Raw genomic sequence first — 16073 nt, forward strand, 5'->3', positions numbered from 1 at the left:
TGAGGACGGCACGAAGCCGCTTAGCTACGGTAGCGTGGGCGCCGGGACCCGCCTGTAGCCAGGGCCTGGGTGTGTGCCTGTGCTGCCGGCGGTGCCGCCGAGCTGCCAGCGTGCCGGCCCCGTACTCGGGGCAGGTGTCAGGAGCCTGCGGCGCCCTTTGTCCCCAGGAGCAGCCCCAGCTCCCTGTAAGCAGGGCCGGGGAGGCTGCTTTAGCCAGGTGACAGGAACGAGCGCTCCCGGGCCCTTGCCAGGGTGCAGCTGGAAGAAGCGCCGTGCCGCAGGGCGCTGCTTTGGGCCACTGCCACCTGCGTGGCGGCCGTGTTGAAGAGGCTCCCGGGGCTGCTGCAGACGGCTGTGTTGCCGTGCTGCTCCGGCCGGCCCCCAAGTGGGGCGCAGGCCCGGAGCCTGTGCTCCGTGCCGCTTCTTGGGGGTGCCGGGCTGCGGGGGACGGCCCCGTAAGTGGGGTTGTGTGCGTCCCCTGGCCTCGGCGGGCGGTCGGAGGGACCCCCTGTAACCAGGCGGGTATCCCTGGCCCCGGCCTTTCAGAGGCGCGGGGCCAGGAGTCACGGAGCCAGGCGTGTGCCCTCCCTGTCCTCGGGGCTGGGCTCCCGGCCCCTGGGGCCCCTGGGCTTTAGGCCTTTAGGCTGGACTGCCCGACTCTAGAGTCCCGTTCCTGTTGCCGTGGGGGAAGGCCGAGCTCTGTGGCTCCCTGGGTGTGTAAGCAGGCTGTGAGTCTGGGAGCCTTGGTGCTCCCTTCGGCTGGCAGCCTGCGTTGGGCGCCTGCCCCGTTAGTGGGGAGCGCCCCGCAAAGGGAGAGAAGGAGCCTCCCTCCGCAGGCCTTAGGGACCAGGGCCGCCCCGTAAGTCGGGGCCAGTGCTCTGCAGTCCTGGGCACTTTGCAGTCCAGGCAGAGGCTTGAGGCCCCTGTAAGCAGGGCTGCAGCCTCTTGGCCGCTGCTTTGCATGCCCAGCTTCATTTGCCCAGAGGGCCTGGCCCCCAGCACGGCGTGGGACTGCGCCGGACGTCGCGATGGTGAGTCAAGCTGAAGTTGGAGGCTTCTGGGCAGTGGGGTCGGGGGAGGGGGGTGGGTCTGTGAGTGGTGGCTTGAGGATCTCGCTTGTGGGGCTGTTGGCTGGCGGCTCCCTTGGGGAGCTGGAGCTTCTCAGGCCTGAGTGTGTCATCGTCCTGTGACAGAAGACATGGGACAGCGGGGCAAGAGTGAGCAAGAGGAGCAGGGGCTTCGAGCTCAAGAGTGGAACGGCGGGGCAAGGGCAAGGAAGAGGAGCAGCGGCTTTGAGCTCAAGAGCGGAGCGGCGAGGTAAGAGCAGCAACGTGGTGCTGAAGTTGGACACTTTTGGGTAGCTCGGGGGGTCTGTGGGTGGTTGCTTGAGGATCTAGCTCGGGGGCTCTTGGGTGGCAGTTCCCTTGGGCAGCTGGTGATTCTCCGGCCTGAGTGTGTCGTCGTCCATTGGCAGAAGCCGTGGGACGACGAGGCAAGTGCGGCAGCGGCTTCGAGCTCAAGAGTGGAACGGCGAGGCAAGAGCGAGCTTGGAGCTGAAGAGGGGGCACGAGAGGCCCTGTGGGCAAAGGGCCTTCCTGGCATGGCCAAGGCACCTTCAGGGTGCCGCGGCTGGCTTTGCGCTGAGCCACCTGCCTGTGTGCAGGGCTGGGTCTTTGGTGCGCTTGGCCTTTGGCCATTGTGCTCCTTTGGCTGCCCGGAGAGAGGGGCAACCCTGTAAGGAGGGTGAGAGCCCCTGTCTCCGCACCTGAGGGGGGAAATGGAGCTCTCCCAGCCCCCAGCCCGGCTGCCCTGTAAGCAGGGCAGGGCTTTCCCCCAGCCCCGGCAGCTTTCTGCCTGCTGCTGGCCCCTGGCCAACGGGACCCCCTGTAGCCGGGGCGCGTCACAGCCTTTGGCCCTGTGCCAGCCCTGAAGCACTTTGGCGCCTCAAGGCCCCTGGGCCCTCCGTGCCGTGCAGTGCTGATGCCTAGAGAGGCTCCCTAGAACAGAGGCTAGGCAGCGTTAAAGGAATAAAGTAGATGTTTCTGAAAAAGGCCTTCAAATGATGCACCTTGGCATATGAAGGCCACAGTTCTATGCTAATGCAGTAGAGAATCTGGGAAATAGGAAAGCCAAAACTTGAGGCATCAGTGCCGGGGCAGGTCTGACGCTTTCCTCTGCCACTTAGCGGTAGGAATGGCTCCCTTGAGCGGGTTGGCTGCACGGAACTTGCTCCCTCTTCTGGGACTGTCTTGCCCTCCCCTCCCCTCCCCTGTCTTCCCCTTAGCTGGTGTGTGTGTGAGCAAGTGCGTTTGTGCTTTAGCCCCCGCTTTAGAAATAGAGCAGCGGGGCTTAGACCTCCCAGGAGGGAAAGAGGAGTTCCGTGCAGCCACAGGCAGGGCCCCAAAATGCACGGCTGGAGAAGGTGTCCGGCCTTGCCCCTGCTTCCTGAGGACGGCACGAAGCCGCTTAGCTACGGTAGCGTGGGCGCCGGGACCCGCCTGTAGCCAGGGCCTGGGTGTGTGCCTGTGCTGCCGGCGGTGCCGCCGAGCTGCCAGCGTGCCGGCCCCGTACTCGGGGCAGGTGTCAGGAGCCTGCGGCGCCCTTTGTCCCCAGGAGCAGCCCCAGCTCCCTGTAAGCAGGGCCGGGGAGGCTGCTTTAGCCAGGTGACAGGAACGAGCGCTCCCGGGCCCTTGCCAGGGTGCAGCTGGAAGAAGCGCCGTGCCGCAGGGCGCTGCTTTGGGCCACTGCCACCTGCGTGGCGGCCGTGTTGAAGAGGCTCCCGGGGCTGCTGCAGACGGCTGTGTTGCCGTGCTGCTCCGGCCGGCCCCTAAGTGGGGCGCAGGCCCGGAGCCTGTGCTCCGTGCCGCTTCTTGGGGGTGCCGGGCTGCGGGGGACGGCCCCGTAAGTGGGGTTGTGTGCGTCCCCTGGCCTCGGCGGGCGGTCGGAGGGACCCCCTGTAACCAGGCGGGTATCCCTGGCCCCGGCCTTTCAGAGGCGCGGGGCCAGGAGTCACGGAGCCAGGCGTGTGCCCTCCCTGTCCTCGGGGCTGGGCTCCCGGCCCCTGGGGCCCCTGGGCTTTAGGCCTTTAGGCTGGACTGCCCGACTCTAGAGTCCCGTTCCTGTTGCCGTGGGGGAAGGCCGAGCTCTGTGGCTCCCTGGGTGTGTAAGCAGGCTGTGAGTCTGGGAGCCTTGGTGCTCCCTTCGGCTGGCAGCCTGCGTTGGGCGCCTGCCCCGTTAGTGGGGAGCGCCCCGCAAAGGGAGAGAAGGAGCCTCCCTCCGCAGGCCTTAGGGACCAGGGCCGCCCCGTAAGTCGGGGCCAGTGCTCTGCAGTCCTGGGCACTTTGCAGTCCAGGCAGAGGCTTGAGGCCCCTGTAAGCAGGGCTGCAGCCTCTTGGCCGCTGCTTTGCATGCCCAGCTTCATTTGCCCAGAGGGCCTGGCCCCCAGCACGGCGTGGGACTGCGCCGGACGTCGCGATGGTGAGTCAAGCTGAAGTTGGAGGCTTCTGGGCAGTGGGGTCGGGGGAGGGGGGTGGGTCTGTGAGTGGTGGCTTGAGGATCTCGCTTGTGGGGCTGTTGGCTGGCGGCTCCCTTGGGGAGCTGGAGCTTCTCAGGCCTGAGTGTGTCATCGTCCTGTGACAGAAGACATGGGACAGCGGGGCAAGAGCGAGCAAGAGGAGCAGCGGCTTCGAGCTCAAGAGTGGAACGGCGGGGCAAGGGCAAGGAAGAGGAGCAGCGGCTTTGAGCTCAAGAGCGGAGCGGCGAGGTAAGAGCAGCAACGTGGTGCTGAAGTTGGACACTTTTGGGTAGCTCGGGGGGTCTGTGGGTGGTTGCTTGAGGATCTAGCTCGGGGGCTCTTGGGTGGCAGTTCCCTTGGGCAGCTGGTGATTCTCCGGCCTGAGTGTGTCGTCGTCCATTGGCAGAAGCCGTGGGACGACGAGGCAAGTGTGGCAGCGGCTTCGAGCTCAAGAGTGGAACGGCGAGGCAAGAGCGAGCTTGGAGCTGAAGAGGGGGCACGAGAGGCCCTGTGGGCAAAGGGCCTTCCTGGCATGGCCAAGGCACCTTCAGGGTGCCGCGGCTGGCTTTGCGCTGAGCCACCTGCCTGTGTGCAGGGCTGGGTCTTTGGTGCGCTTGGCCTTTGGCCATTGTGCTCCTTTGGCTGCCCGGAGAGAGGGGCAACCCTGTAAGGAGGGTGAGAGCCCCTGTCTCCGCACCTGAGGGGGGAAATGGAGCTCTCCCAGCCCCCAGCCCAGCCGCCCTGTAAGCAGGGCAGGGCTTTCCCCCAGCCCCGGCAGCTTTCTGCCTGCTGCTGGCCCCTGGCCAACGGGACCCCCTGTAGCCGGGGCGCGTCACAGCCTTTGGCCCTGTGCCAGCCCTGAAGCACTTTGGCGCCTCAAGGCCCCTGGGCCCTCCGTGCCGTGCAGTGCTGATGCCTAGAGAGGCTCCCTAGAACAGAGGCTAGGCAGCATTAAAGGAATAAAGTAGATGTTTCTGAAAAAGGCCTTCAAATGATGCACCTTGGCATATGAAGGCCACAGTTCTATGCTAATGCAGTAGAGAATCTGGGAAATAGGAAAGCCAAAACTTGAGGCATCAGTGCCGGGGCAGGTCTGACGCTTTCCTCTGCCACTTAGCGGTAGGAATGGCTCCCTTGAGCGGGTTGGCTGCGCGGAACTTGCTCCCTCTTCTGGGACTGTCTTGCCCTCCCCTCCCCTCCCCTGTCTTCCCCTTAGCTGGTGTGTGTGTGAGCAAGTGCGTTTGTGCTTTAGCCCCCGCTTTAGAAATAGAGCAGCGGGGCTTAGACCTCCCAGGAGGGAAAGAGGAGTTCCGTGCAGCCACAGGCAGGGCCCCAAAATGCACGGCTGGAGAAGGTGTCCGGCCTTGCCCCTGCTTCCTGAGGACGGCACGAAGCCGCTTAGCTACGGTAGCGTGGGCGCCGGGACCCGCCTGTAGCCAGGGCCTGGGTGTGTGCCTGTGCTGCCGGCGGTGCCGCCGAGCTGCCAGCGTGCCGGCCCCGTACTCGGGGCAGGTGTCAGGAGCCTGCGGCGCCCTTTGTCCCCAGGAGCAGCCCCAGCTCCCTGTAAGCAGGGCCGGGGAGGCTGCTCTAGCCAGGTGACAGGAACGAGCGCTCCCGGGCCCTTGCCAGGGTGCAGCTGGAAGAAGCGCCGTGCCGCAGGGCGCTGCTTTGGGCCACTGCCACCTGCGTGGCGGCCGTGTTGAAGAGGCTCCCGGGGCTGCTGCAGACGGCTGTGTTGCCGTGCTGCTCCGGCCGGCCCCCAAGTGGGGCGCAGGCCCGGAGCCTGTGCTCCGTGCCGCTTCTTGGGGGTGCCGGGCTGCGGGGGACGGCCCCGTAAGTGGGGTTGTGTGCGTCCCCTGGCCTCGGCGGGCGGTCGGAAGGACCCCCTGTAACCAGGCGGGTATCCCTGGCCCCGGCCTTTCAGAGGCGCGGGGCCAGGAGTCACGGAGCCAGGCGTGTGCCCTCCCTGTCCTCGGGGCTGGGCTCCCGGCCCCTGGGGCCCCTGGGCTTTAGGCCTTTAGGCTGGACTGCCCGACTCTAGAGTCCCGTTCCTGTTGCCGTGGGGGAAGGCCGAGCTCTGTGGCTCCCTGGGTGTGTAAGCAGGCTGTGAGTCTGGGAGCCTTGGTGCTCCCTTCGGCTGGCAGCCTGCGTTGGGCGCCTGCCCCGTTAGTGGGGAGCGCCCCGCAAAGGGAGAGAAGGAGCCTCCCTCCGCAGGCCTTAGGGACCAGGGCCGCCCCGTAAGTCGGGGCCAGTGCTCTGCAGTCCTGGGCACTTTGCAGTCCAGGCAGAGGCTTGAGGCCCCTGTAAGCAGGGCTGCAGCCTCTTGGCCGCTGCTTTGCATGCCCAGCTTCATTTGCCCAGAGGGCCTGGCCCCCAGCACGGCGTGGGACTGCGCCGGACGTCGCGATGGTGAGTCAAGCTGAAGTTGGAGGCTTCTGGGCAGTGGGGTCGGGGGAGGGGGGTGGGTCTGTGAGTGGTGGCTTGAGGATCTCGCTTGTGGGGCTGTTGGCTGGCGGCTCCCTTGGGGAGCTGGAGCTTCTCAGGCCTGAGTGTGTCATCGTCCTGTGACAGAAGACATGGGACAGCGGGGCAAGAGCGAGCAAGAGGAGCAGCGGCTTCGAGCTCAAGAGTGGAACGGCGGGGCAAGGGCAAGGAAGAGGAGCAGCGGCTTTGAGCTCAAGAGCGGAGCGGCGAGGTAAGAGCAGCAACGTGGTGCTGAAGTTGGACACTTTTGGGTAGCTCGGGGGGTCTGTGGGTGGTTGCTTGAGGATCTAGCTCGGGGGCTCTTGGGTGGCAGTTCCCTTGGGCAGCTGGTGATTCTCCGGCCTGAGTGTGTCGTCGTCCATTGGCAGAAGCCGTGGGACGACGAGGCAAGTGCGGCAGCGGCTTCGAGCTCAAGAGTGGAACGGCGAGGCAAGAGCGAGCTTGGAGCTGAAGAGGGGGCACGAGAGGCCCTGTGGGCAAAGGGCCTTCCTGGCATGGCCAAGGCACCTTCAGGGTGCCGCGGCTGGCTTTGCGCTGAGCCACCTGCCTGTGTGCAGGGCTGGGTCTTTGGTGCGCTTGGCCTTTGGCCATTGTGCTCCTTTGGCTGCCCGGAGAGAGGGGCAACCCTGTAAGGAGGGTGAGAGCCCCTGTCTCCGCACCTGAGGGGGGAAATGGAGCTCTCCCAGCCCCCAGCCCAGCCGCCCTGTAAGCAGGGCAGGGCTTTCCCCCAGCCCCGGCAGCTTTCTGCCTGCTGCTGGCCCCTGGCCAACGGGACCCCCTGTAGCCGGGGCGCGTCACAGCCTTTGGCCCTGTGCCAGCCCTGAAGCACTTTGGCGCCTCAAGGCCCCTGGGCCCTCCGTGCCGTGCAGTGCTGATGCCTAGAGAGGCTCCCTAGAACAGAGGCTAGGCAGCGTTAAAGGAATAAAGTAGATGTTTCTGAAAAAGGCCTTCAAATGATGCACCTTGGCATATGAAGGCCACAGTTCTATGCTAATGCAGTAGAGAATCTGGGAAATAGGAAAGCCAAAACTTGAGGCATCAGTGCCGGGGCAGGTCTGACGCTTTCCTCTGCCACTTAGCGGTAGGAATGGCTCCCTTGAGCGGGTTGGCTGCGCGGAACTTGCTCCCTCTTCTGGGACTGTCTTGCCCTCCCCTCCCCTCCCCTGTCTTCCCCTTAGCTGGTGTGTGTGTGAGCAAGTGCGTTTGTGCTTTAGCCCCCGCTTTAGAAATAGAGCAGCGGGGCTTAGACCTCCCAGGAGGGAAAGAGGAGTTCCGTGCAGCCACAGGCAGGGCCCCAAAATGCACGGCTGGAGAAGGTGTCCGGCCTTGCCCCTGCTTCCTGAGGACGGCACGAAGCCGCTTAGCTACGGTAGCGTGGGCGCCGGGACCCGCCTGTAGCCAGGGCCTGGGTGTGTGCCTGTGCTGCCGGCGGTGCCGCCGAGCTGCCAGCGTGCCGGCCCCGTACTCGGGGCAGGTGTCAGGAGCCTGCGGCGCCCTTTGTCCCCAGGAGCAGCCCCAGCTCCCTGTAAGCAGGGCCGGGGAGGCTGCTTTAGCCAGGTGACAGGAACGAGCGCTCCCGGGCCCTTGCCAGGGTGCAGCTGGAAGAAGCGCCGTGCCGCAGGGCGCTGCTTTGGGCCACTGCCACCTGCGTGGCGGCCGTGTTGAAGAGGCTCCCGGGGCTGCTGCAGACGGCTGTGTTGCCGTGCTGCTCCGGCCGGCCCCCAAGTGGGGCGCAGGCCCGGAGCCTGTGCTCCGTGCCGCTTCTTGGGGGTGCCGGGCTGCGGGGGACGGCCCCGTAAGTGGGGTTGTGTGCGTCCCCTGGCCTCGGCGGGCGGTCGGAGGGACCCCCTGTAACCAGGCGGGTATCCCTGGCCCCGGCCTTTCAGAGGCGCGGGGCCAGGAGTCACGGAGCCAGGCGTGTGCCCTCCCTGTCCTCGGGGCTGGGCTCCCGGCCCCTGGGGCCCCTGGGCTTTAGGCCTTTAGGCTGGACTGCCCGACTCTAGAGTCCCGTTCCTGTTGCCGTGGGGGAAGGCCGAGCTCTGTGGCTCCCTGGGTGTGTAAGCAGGCTGTGAGTCTGGGAGCCTTGGTGCTCCCTTCGGCTGGCAGCCTGCGTTGGGCGCCTGCCCCGTTAGTGGGGAGCGCCCCGCAAAGGGAGAGAAGGAGCCTCCCTCCGCAGGCCTTAGGGACCAGGGCCGCCCCGTAAGTCGGGGCCAGTGCTCTGCAGTCCTGGGCACTTTGCAGTCCAGGCAGAGGCTTGAGGCCCCTGTAAGCAGGGCTGCAGCCTCTTGGCCGCTGCTTTGCATGCCCAGCTTCATTTGCCCAGAGGGCCTGGCCCCCAGCACGGCGTGGGACTGCGCCGGACGTCGCGATGGTGAGTCAAGCTGAAGTTGGAGGCTTCTGGGCAGTGGGGTCGGGGGAGGGGGGTGGGTCTGTGAGTGGTGGCTTGAGGATCTCGCTTGTGGGGCTGTTGGCTGGCGGCTCCCTTGGGGAGCTGGAGCTTCTCAGGCCTGAGTGTGTCATCGTCCTGTGACAGAAGACATGGGACAGCGGGGCAAGAGTGAGCAAGAGGAGCAGGGGCTTCGAGCTCAAGAGTGGAACGGCGGGGCAAGGGCAAGGAAGAGGAGCAGCGGCTTTGAGCTCAAGAGCGGAGCGGCGAGGTAAGAGCAGCAACGTGGTGCTGAAGTTGGACACTTTTGGGTAGCTCGGGGGGTCTGTGGGTGGTTGCTTGAGGATCTAGCTCGGGGGCTCTTGGGTGGCAGTTCCCTTGGGCAGCTGGTGATTCTCCGGCCTGAGTGTGTCGTCGTCCATTGGCAGAAGCCGTGGGACGACGAGGCAAGTGCGGCAGCGGCTTCGAGCTCAAGAGTGGAACGGCGAGGCAAGAGCGAGCTTGGAGCTGAAGAGGGGGCACGAGAGGCCCTGTGGGCAAAGGGCCTTCCTGGCATGGCCAAGGCACCTTCAGGGTGCCGCGGCTGGCTTTGCGCTGAGCCACCTGCCTGTGTGCAGGGCTGGGTCTTTGGTGCGCTTGGCCTTTGGCCATTGTGCTCCTTTGGCTGCCCGGAGAGAGGGGCAACCCTGTAAGGAGGGTGAGAGCCCCTGTCTCCGCACCTGAGGGGGGAAATGGAGCTCTCCCAGCCCCCAGCCCAGCTGCCCTGTAAGCAGGGCAGGGCTTTCCCCCAGCCCCGGCAGCTTTCTGCCTGCTGCTGGCCCCTGGCCAACGGGACCCCCTGTAGCCGGGGCGCGTCACAGCCTTTGGCCCTGTGCCAGCCCTGAAGCACTTTGGCGCCTCAAGGCCCCTGGGCCCTCCGTGCCGTGCAGTGCTGATGCCTAGAGAGGCTCCCTAGAACAGAGGCTAGGCAGCGTTAAAGGAATAAAGTAGATGTTTCTGAAAAAGGCCTTCAAATGATGCACCTTGGCATATGAAGGCCACAGTTCTATGCTAATGCAGTAGAGAATCTGGGAAATAGGAAAGCCAAAACTTGAGGCATCAGTGCCGGGGCAGGTCTGACGCTTTCCTCTGCCACTTAGCGGTAGGAATGGCTCCCTTGAGAGGGTTGGCTGCACGGAACTTGCTCCCTCTTCTGGGACTGTCTTGCCCTCCCCTCCCCTCCCCTGTCTTCCCCTTAGCTGGTGTGTGTGTGAGCAAGTGCGTTTGTGCTTTAGCCCCCGCTTTAGAAATAGAGCAGCGGGGCTTAGACCTCCCAGGAGGGAAAGAGGAGTTCCGTGCAGCCACAGGCAGGGCCCCAAAATGCACGGCTGGAGAAGGTGTCCGGCCTTGCCCCTGCTTCCTGAGGACGGCACGAAGCCGCTTAGCTACGGTAGCGTGGGCGCCGGGACCCGCCTGTAGCCAGGGCCTGGGTGTGTGCCTGTGCTGCCGGCGGTGCCGCCGAGCTGCCAGCGTGCCGGCCCCGTACTCGGGGCAGGTGTCAGGAGCCTGCGGCGCCCTTTGTCCCCAGGAGCAGCCCCAGCTCCCTGTAAGCAGGGCCGGGGAGGCTGCTTTAGCCAGGTGACAGGAACGAGCGCTCCCGGGCCCTTGCCAGGGTGCAGCTGGAAGAAGCGCCGTGCCGCAGGGCGCTGCTTTGGGCCACTGCCACCTGCGTGGCGGCCGTGTTGAAGAGGCTCCCGGGGCTGCTGCAGACGGCTGTGTTGCCGTGCTGCTCCGGCCGGCCCCCAAGTGGGGCGCAGGCCCGGAGCCTGTGCTCCGTGCCGCTTCTTGGGGGTGCCGGGCTGCGGGGGACGGCCCCGTAAGTGGGGTTGTGTGCGTCCCCTGGCCTCGGCGGGCGGTCGGAGGGACCCCCTGTAACCAGGCGGGTATCCCTGGCCCCTGCCTTTCAGAGGCGCGGGGCCAGGAGTCACGGAGCCAGGCGTGTGCCCTCCCTGTCCTCGGGGCTGGGCTCCCGGCCCCTGGGGCCCCTGGGCTTTAGGCCTTTAGGCTGGACTGCCCGACTCTAGAGTCCCGTTCCTGTTGCCGTGGGGGAAGGCCGAGCTCTGTGGCTCCCTGGGTGTGTAAGCAGGCTGTGAGTCTGGGAGCCTTGGTGCTCCCTTCGGCTGGCAGCCTGCGTTGGGCGCCTGCCCCGTTAGTGGGGAGCGCCCCGCAAAGGGAGAGAAGGAGCCTCCCTCCGCAGGCCTTAGGGACCAGGGCCGCCCCGTAAGTCGGGGCCAGTGCTCTGCAGTCCTGGGCACTTTGCAGTCCAGGCAGAGGCTTGAGGCCCCTGTAAGCAGGGCTGCAGCCTCTTGGCCGCTGCTTTGCATGCCCAGCTTCATTTGCCCAGAGGGCCTGGCCCCCAGCACGGCGTGGGACTGCGCCGGACGTCGCGATGGTGAGTCAAGCTGAAGTTGGAGGCTTCTGGGCAGTGGGGTCGGGGGAGGGGGTTGGGTCTGTGAGTGGTGGCTTGAGGATCTCGCTTGTGGGGCTGTTGGCTGGCGGCTCCCTTGGGGAGCTGGAGCTTCTCAGGCCTGAGTGTGTCATCGTCCTGTGACAGAAGACATGGGACAGCGGGGCAAGAGCGAGCAAGAGGAGCAGCGGCTTCGAGCTCAAGAGTGGAACGGCGGGGCAAGGGCAAGGAAGAGGAGCAGCGGCTTTGAGCTCAAGAGCGGAGCGGCGAGGTAAGAGCAGCAACGTGGTGCTGAAGTTGGACACTTTTGGGTAGCTCGGGGGGTCTGTGGGTGGTTGCTTGAGGATCTAGCTCGGGGGCTCTTGGGTGGCAGTTCCCTTGGGCAGCTGGTGATTCTCCGGCCTGAGTGTGTCGTCGTCCATTGGCAGAAGCCGTGGGACGACGAGGCAAGTGCGGCAGCGGCTTCGAGCTCAAGAGTGGAACGGCGAGGCAAGAGCGAGCTTGGAGCTGAAGAGGGGGCACGAGAGGCCCTGTGGGCAAAGGGCCTTCCTGGCATGGCCAAGGCACCTTCAGGGTGCCGCGGCTGGCTTTGCGCTGAGCCACCTGCCTGTGTGCAGGGCTGGGTCTTTGGTGCACTTGGCCTTTGGCCATTGTGCTCCTTTGGCTGCCCGGAGAGAGGGGCAACCCTGTAAGGAGGGTGAGAGCCCCTGTCTCCGCACCTGAGGGGGGAAATGGAGCTCTCCCAGCCCCCAGCCCAGCCGCCCTGTAAGCAGGGCAGGGCTTTCCCCCAGCCCCGGCAGCTTTCTGCCTGCTGCTGGCCCCTGGCCAACGGGACCCCCTGTAGCCGGGGCGCGTCACAGCCTTTGGCCCTGTGCCAGCCCTGAAGCACTTTGGCGCCTCAAGGCCCCTGGGCCCTCCGTGCCGTGCAGTGCTGATGCCTAGAGAGGCTCCCTAGAACAGAGGCTAGGCAGCGTTAAAGGAATAAAGTAGATGTTTCTGAAAAAGGCCTTCAAATGATGCACCTTGGCATATGAAGGCCACAGTTCTATGCTAATGCAGTAGAGAATCTGGGAAATAGGAAAGCCAAAACTTGAGGCATCAGTGCCGGGGCAGGTCTGACGCTCTCCTCTGCCACTTAGCGGTAGGAATGGCTCCCTTGAGCGGGTTGGCTGCACGGAACTTGCTCCCTCTTCTGGGACTGTCTTGCCCTCCCCTCCCCTCCCCTGTCTTCCCCTTAGCTGGTGTGTGTGTGAGCAAGTGCGTTTGTGCTTTAGCCCCCGCTTTAGAAATAGAGCAGCGGGGCTTAGACCTCCCAGGAGGGAAAGAGGAGTTCCGTGCAGCCACAGGCAGGGCCCCAAAATGCACGGCTGGAGAAGGTGTCCGGCCTTGCCCCTGCTTCCTGAGGACGGCACGAAGCCGCTTAGCTACGGTAGCGTGGGCGCTGGGACCCGCCTGTAGCCAGGGCCTGGGTGTGTGCCTGTGCTGCCGGCGGTGCCGCCGAGCTGCCAGCGTGCCGGCCCCGTACTCGGGGCAGGTGTCAGGAGCCTGCGGCGCCCTTTGTCCCCAGGAGCAGCCCCAGCTCCCTGTAAGCAGGGCCGGGGAGGCTGCTTTAGCCAGGTGACAGGAACGAGCGCTCCCGGGCCCTTGCCAGGGTGCAGCTGGAAGAAGCGCCGTGCCGCAGGGCGCTGCTTTGGGCCACTGCCACCTCCGTGGCGGCCGTGTTGAAGAGGCTCCCGGGGCTGCTGCAGACGGCTGTGTTGCCGTGCTGCTCCGGCCGGCCCCTAAGTGGGGCGCAGGCCCGGAGCCTGTGCTCCGTGCCGCTTCTTGGGGGTGCCGGGCTGCGGGGGACGGCCCCGTAAGTGGGGTTGTGTGCGTCCCCTGGCCTCGGCGGGCGGTCGGAGGGACCCCCTGTAACCAGGCGGGTATCCCTGGCCCCGGCCTTTCAGAGGCGCGGGGCCAGGAGTCACGGAGCCAGGCGTGTGCCCTCCCTGTCCTCGGGGCTGGGCTCCCGGCCCCTGGGGCCCCTGGGCTTTAGGCCTTTAGGCTGGACTGCCCGACTCTAGAGTCCCGTTCCTGTTGCCGTGGGGGAAGGCCGAGCTCTGTGGCTCCCTGGGTGTGTAAGCAGGCTGTGAGTCTGGGAGCCTTGGTGCTCCCTTCGGCTGGCAGCCTGCGTTGGGCGCCTGCCCCGTTAGTGGGGAGCGCCCCGCAAAGGGAGAGAAGGAGCCTCCCTCCGCAGGCCTTAGGGACCAGGGCCGCCCCGTAAGTCGGGGCCAGTGCTCTGCAGTCCTGGGCACTTTGCAGTCCAGGCAGAGGCTTGAGGCCCCTGTAAGCAGGGCTGCAGCCTCTTGGCCGCTGCTTTGCATGCCCAGCTTCATTTGCCCAGAGGGCCTGGCCCCCAGCACGGCGTGGGACTGCGCCGGACGTCGCGATGGTGAGTCAAGCTGAAGTTGGAGGCTTCTGGGCAGTGGGGTCGGGGGAGGGGGGTGGGTCTGTGAGTGGTGGCTTGAGGATCTCGCTTGTGGGGCTGTTGGCTGGCGGCTCCCTTGGGGAGCTGGAGCTTCTCAGGCCTGAGTGTGTCATCGTCCTGTGACAGAAGACATGGGACAGCGGGGCAAGAGCGAGCAAGAGGAGCAGCGGCTTCGAGCTCAAGAGTGGAACGGCGGGGCAAGGGCAAGGAAGAGGAGCAGCGGCTTTGAGCTCAAGAGCGGAGCGGCGAGGTAAGAGCAGCAACGTGGTGCTGAAGTTGGACACTTCTGGGTAGCTCGGGGGGTCTGTGGGTGGTTGCTTGAGGATCTAGCTCGGGGGCTCTTGGGTGGCAGTTCCCTTGGGCAGCTGGTGATTCTCCGGCCTGAGTGTGTCGTCGTCCATTGGCAGAAGCCGTGGGACGACGAGGCAAGTGCGGCAGCGGCTTCGAGCTCAAGAGTGGAACGGCGAGGCAAGAGCGAGCTTGGAGCTGAAGAGGGCGCACGAGAGGCCCTGTGGGCAAAGGGCCTTCCTGGCATGGCCAAGGCACCTTCAGGGTGCCGCGGCTGGCTTTGCGCTGAGCCACCTGCCTGTGTGCAGGGCTGGGTCTTTGGTGCGCTTGGCCTTTGGCCATTGTGCTCCTTTGGCTGCCCGGAGAGAGGGGCAACCCTGTAAGGAGGGTGAGGGCCCCTGTCTCCGCACCTGAGGGGGGAAATGGAGCTCTCCCAGCCCCCAGCCCAGCCGCCCTGTAAGCAGGGCAGGGCTTTCCCCCAGCCCCGGCAGCTTTCTGCCTGCTGCTGGCCCCTGGCCAACGGGACCCCCTGTAGCCGGGGCGCGTCACAGCCTTTGGCCCTGTGCCAGCCCTGAAGCACTTTGGCGCCTCAAGGCCCCTGGGCCCTCCGTGCCGTGCAGTGCTGATGCCTAGAGAGGCTCCCTAGAACAGAGGCTAGGCAGCGTTAAAGGAATAAAGTAGATGTTTCTGAAAAAGGCCTTCAAATGATGCACCTTGGCATATGAAGGCCACAGTTCTATGCTAATGCAGTAGAGAATCTGGGAAATAGGAAAGCCAAAACTTGAGGCATCAGTGCCGGGGCAGGTCTGACGCTTTTCTCTGCCACTTAGCGGTAGGAATGGCTCCCTTGAGAGGGTTGGCTGCACGGAACTTGCTCCCTCTTCTGGGACTGTCTTGCCCTCCCCTCCCCTCCCCTGTCTTCCCCTTAGCTGGTGTGTGTGTGAGCAAGTGCGTTTGTGCTTTAGCCCCCGCTTTAGAAATAGAGCAGCGGGGCTTAGACCTCCCAGGAGGGAAAGAGGAGTTCCGTGCAGCCACAGGCAGGGCCCCAAAATGCACGGCTGGAGAAGGTGTCCGGCCTTGCCCCTGCTTCCTGAGGACGGCACGAAGCCGCTTAGCTACGGTAGCGTGGGCGCCGGGACCCGCCTGTAGCCAGGGCCTGGGTGTGTGCCTGTGCTGCCGGCGGTGCCGCCGAGCTGCCAGCGTGCCGGCCCCGTACTCGGGGCAGGTGTCAGGAGCCTGCGGCGCCCTTTGTCCCCAGGAGCAGCCCCAGCTCCCTGTAAGCAGGGCCGGGGAGGCTGCTTTAGCCAGGTGACAGGAACGAGCGCTCCCGGGCCCTTGCCAGGGTGCAGCTGGAAGAAGCGCCGTGCCGCAGGGCGCTGCTTTGGGCCACTGCCACCTGCGTGGCGGCCGTGTTGAAGAGGCTCCCGGGGCTGCTGCAGACGGCTGTGTTGCCGTGCTGCTCCGGCCGGCCCCCAAGTGGGGCGCAGGCCCGGAGCCTGTGCTCCGTGCCGCTTCTTGGGGGTGCCGGGCTGCGGGGGACGGCCCCGTAAGTGGGGTTGTGTGCGTCCCCTGGCCTCGGTGGGCGGTCGGAGGGACCCCCTGTAACCAGGCGGGTATCCCTGGCCCCGGCCTTTCAGAGGCGCGGGGCCAGGAGTCACGGAGCCAGGCGTGTGCCCTCCCTGTCCTCGGGGCTGGGCTCCCGGCCCCTGGGGCCCCTGGGCTTTAGGCCTTTAGGCTGGACTGCCCGACTCTAGAGTCCCGTTCCTGTTGCCGTGGGGGAAGGCCGAGCTCTGTGGCTCCCTGGGTGTGTAAGCAGGCTGTGAGTCTGGGAGCCTTGGTGCTCCCTTCGGCTGGCAGCCTGCGTTGGGCGCCTGCCCCGTTAGTGGGGAGCGCCCCGCAAAGGGAGAGAAGGAGCCTCCCTCCGCAGGCCTTAGGGACCAGGGCCGCCCCGTAAGTCGGGGCCAGTGCTCTGCAGTCCTGGGCACTTTGCAGTCCAGGCAGAGGCTTGAGGCCCCTGTAAGCAGGGCTGCAGCCTCTTGGCCGCTGCTTTGCATGCCCAGCTTCATTTGCCCAGAGGGCCTGGCCCCCAGCACGGCGTGGGACTGCGCCGGACGTCGCGATGGTGAGTCAAGCTGAAGTTGGAGGCTTCTGGGCAGTGGGGTCGGGGGAGGGGGGTGGGTCTGTGAGTGGTGGCTTGAGGATCTCGCTTGTGGGGCTGTTGGCTGGCGGCTCCCTTGGGGAGCTGGAGCTTCTCAGGCCTGAGTGTGTCATCGTCCTGTGACAGAAGACATGGGACAGCGGGGCAAGTGCGAGCAAGAGGAGCAGCGGCTTCGAGCTCAAGAGTGGAACGGCGGGGCAAGGGCAAGGAAGAGGAGCAGCGGCTTTGAGCTCAAGAGCGGAGCGGCGAGGTAAGAGCAGCAACGTGGTGCTGAAGTTGGACACTTTTGGGTAGCTCGGGGGGTCTGTGGGTGGTTGCTTGAGGATCTAG

At 65.7% G+C, this 16073-nt stretch overlaps 1 protein-coding gene across 2 annotated transcripts; it reads left to right on the plus strand.

Annotated features, from left to right (window-relative positions):
- The first annotated feature begins 7630 nt into the window (after positions 1-7630).
- On the plus strand, positions 7631-14280 carry LOC147654454 (uncharacterized). Of its 2 annotated transcripts, XM_086883615.1 has the most exons (7): positions 8105-8369; positions 8532-8655; positions 8813-10815; positions 10978-11101; positions 11259-13261; positions 13424-13547; positions 13705-14280. In XM_086883615.1, exons 3-5 carry the CDS (start codon positions 10746-10748, stop codon positions 11551-11553), a joined length of 489 nt encoding a protein of 162 aa, XP_086739741.1. In that variant the 5' UTR covers positions 8105-8369; positions 8532-8655; positions 8813-10745; the 3' UTR covers positions 11554-13261; positions 13424-13547; positions 13705-14280. The 2 variants fall into 2 exon arrangements, with proteins under 2 accessions (XP_086739742.1, XP_086739741.1); XM_086883616.1 differs by lacking the exon at positions 13705-14280 and having other exon boundaries at positions 7631-8369; positions 8535-8655; positions 8816-10815; positions 13427-13535.
- The last annotated feature ends 1793 nt before the right edge of the window (positions 14281-16073 follow it).

The sequence above is a fragment of the Cyanistes caeruleus genome, chromosome 3 (assembly GCF_971803275.1).
Source record: "Cyanistes caeruleus chromosome 3, bCyaCae1.hap1.1, whole genome shotgun sequence".
NCBI classification, from domain to species: Eukaryota; Metazoa; Chordata; class Aves; order Passeriformes; family Paridae; genus Cyanistes; species Cyanistes caeruleus.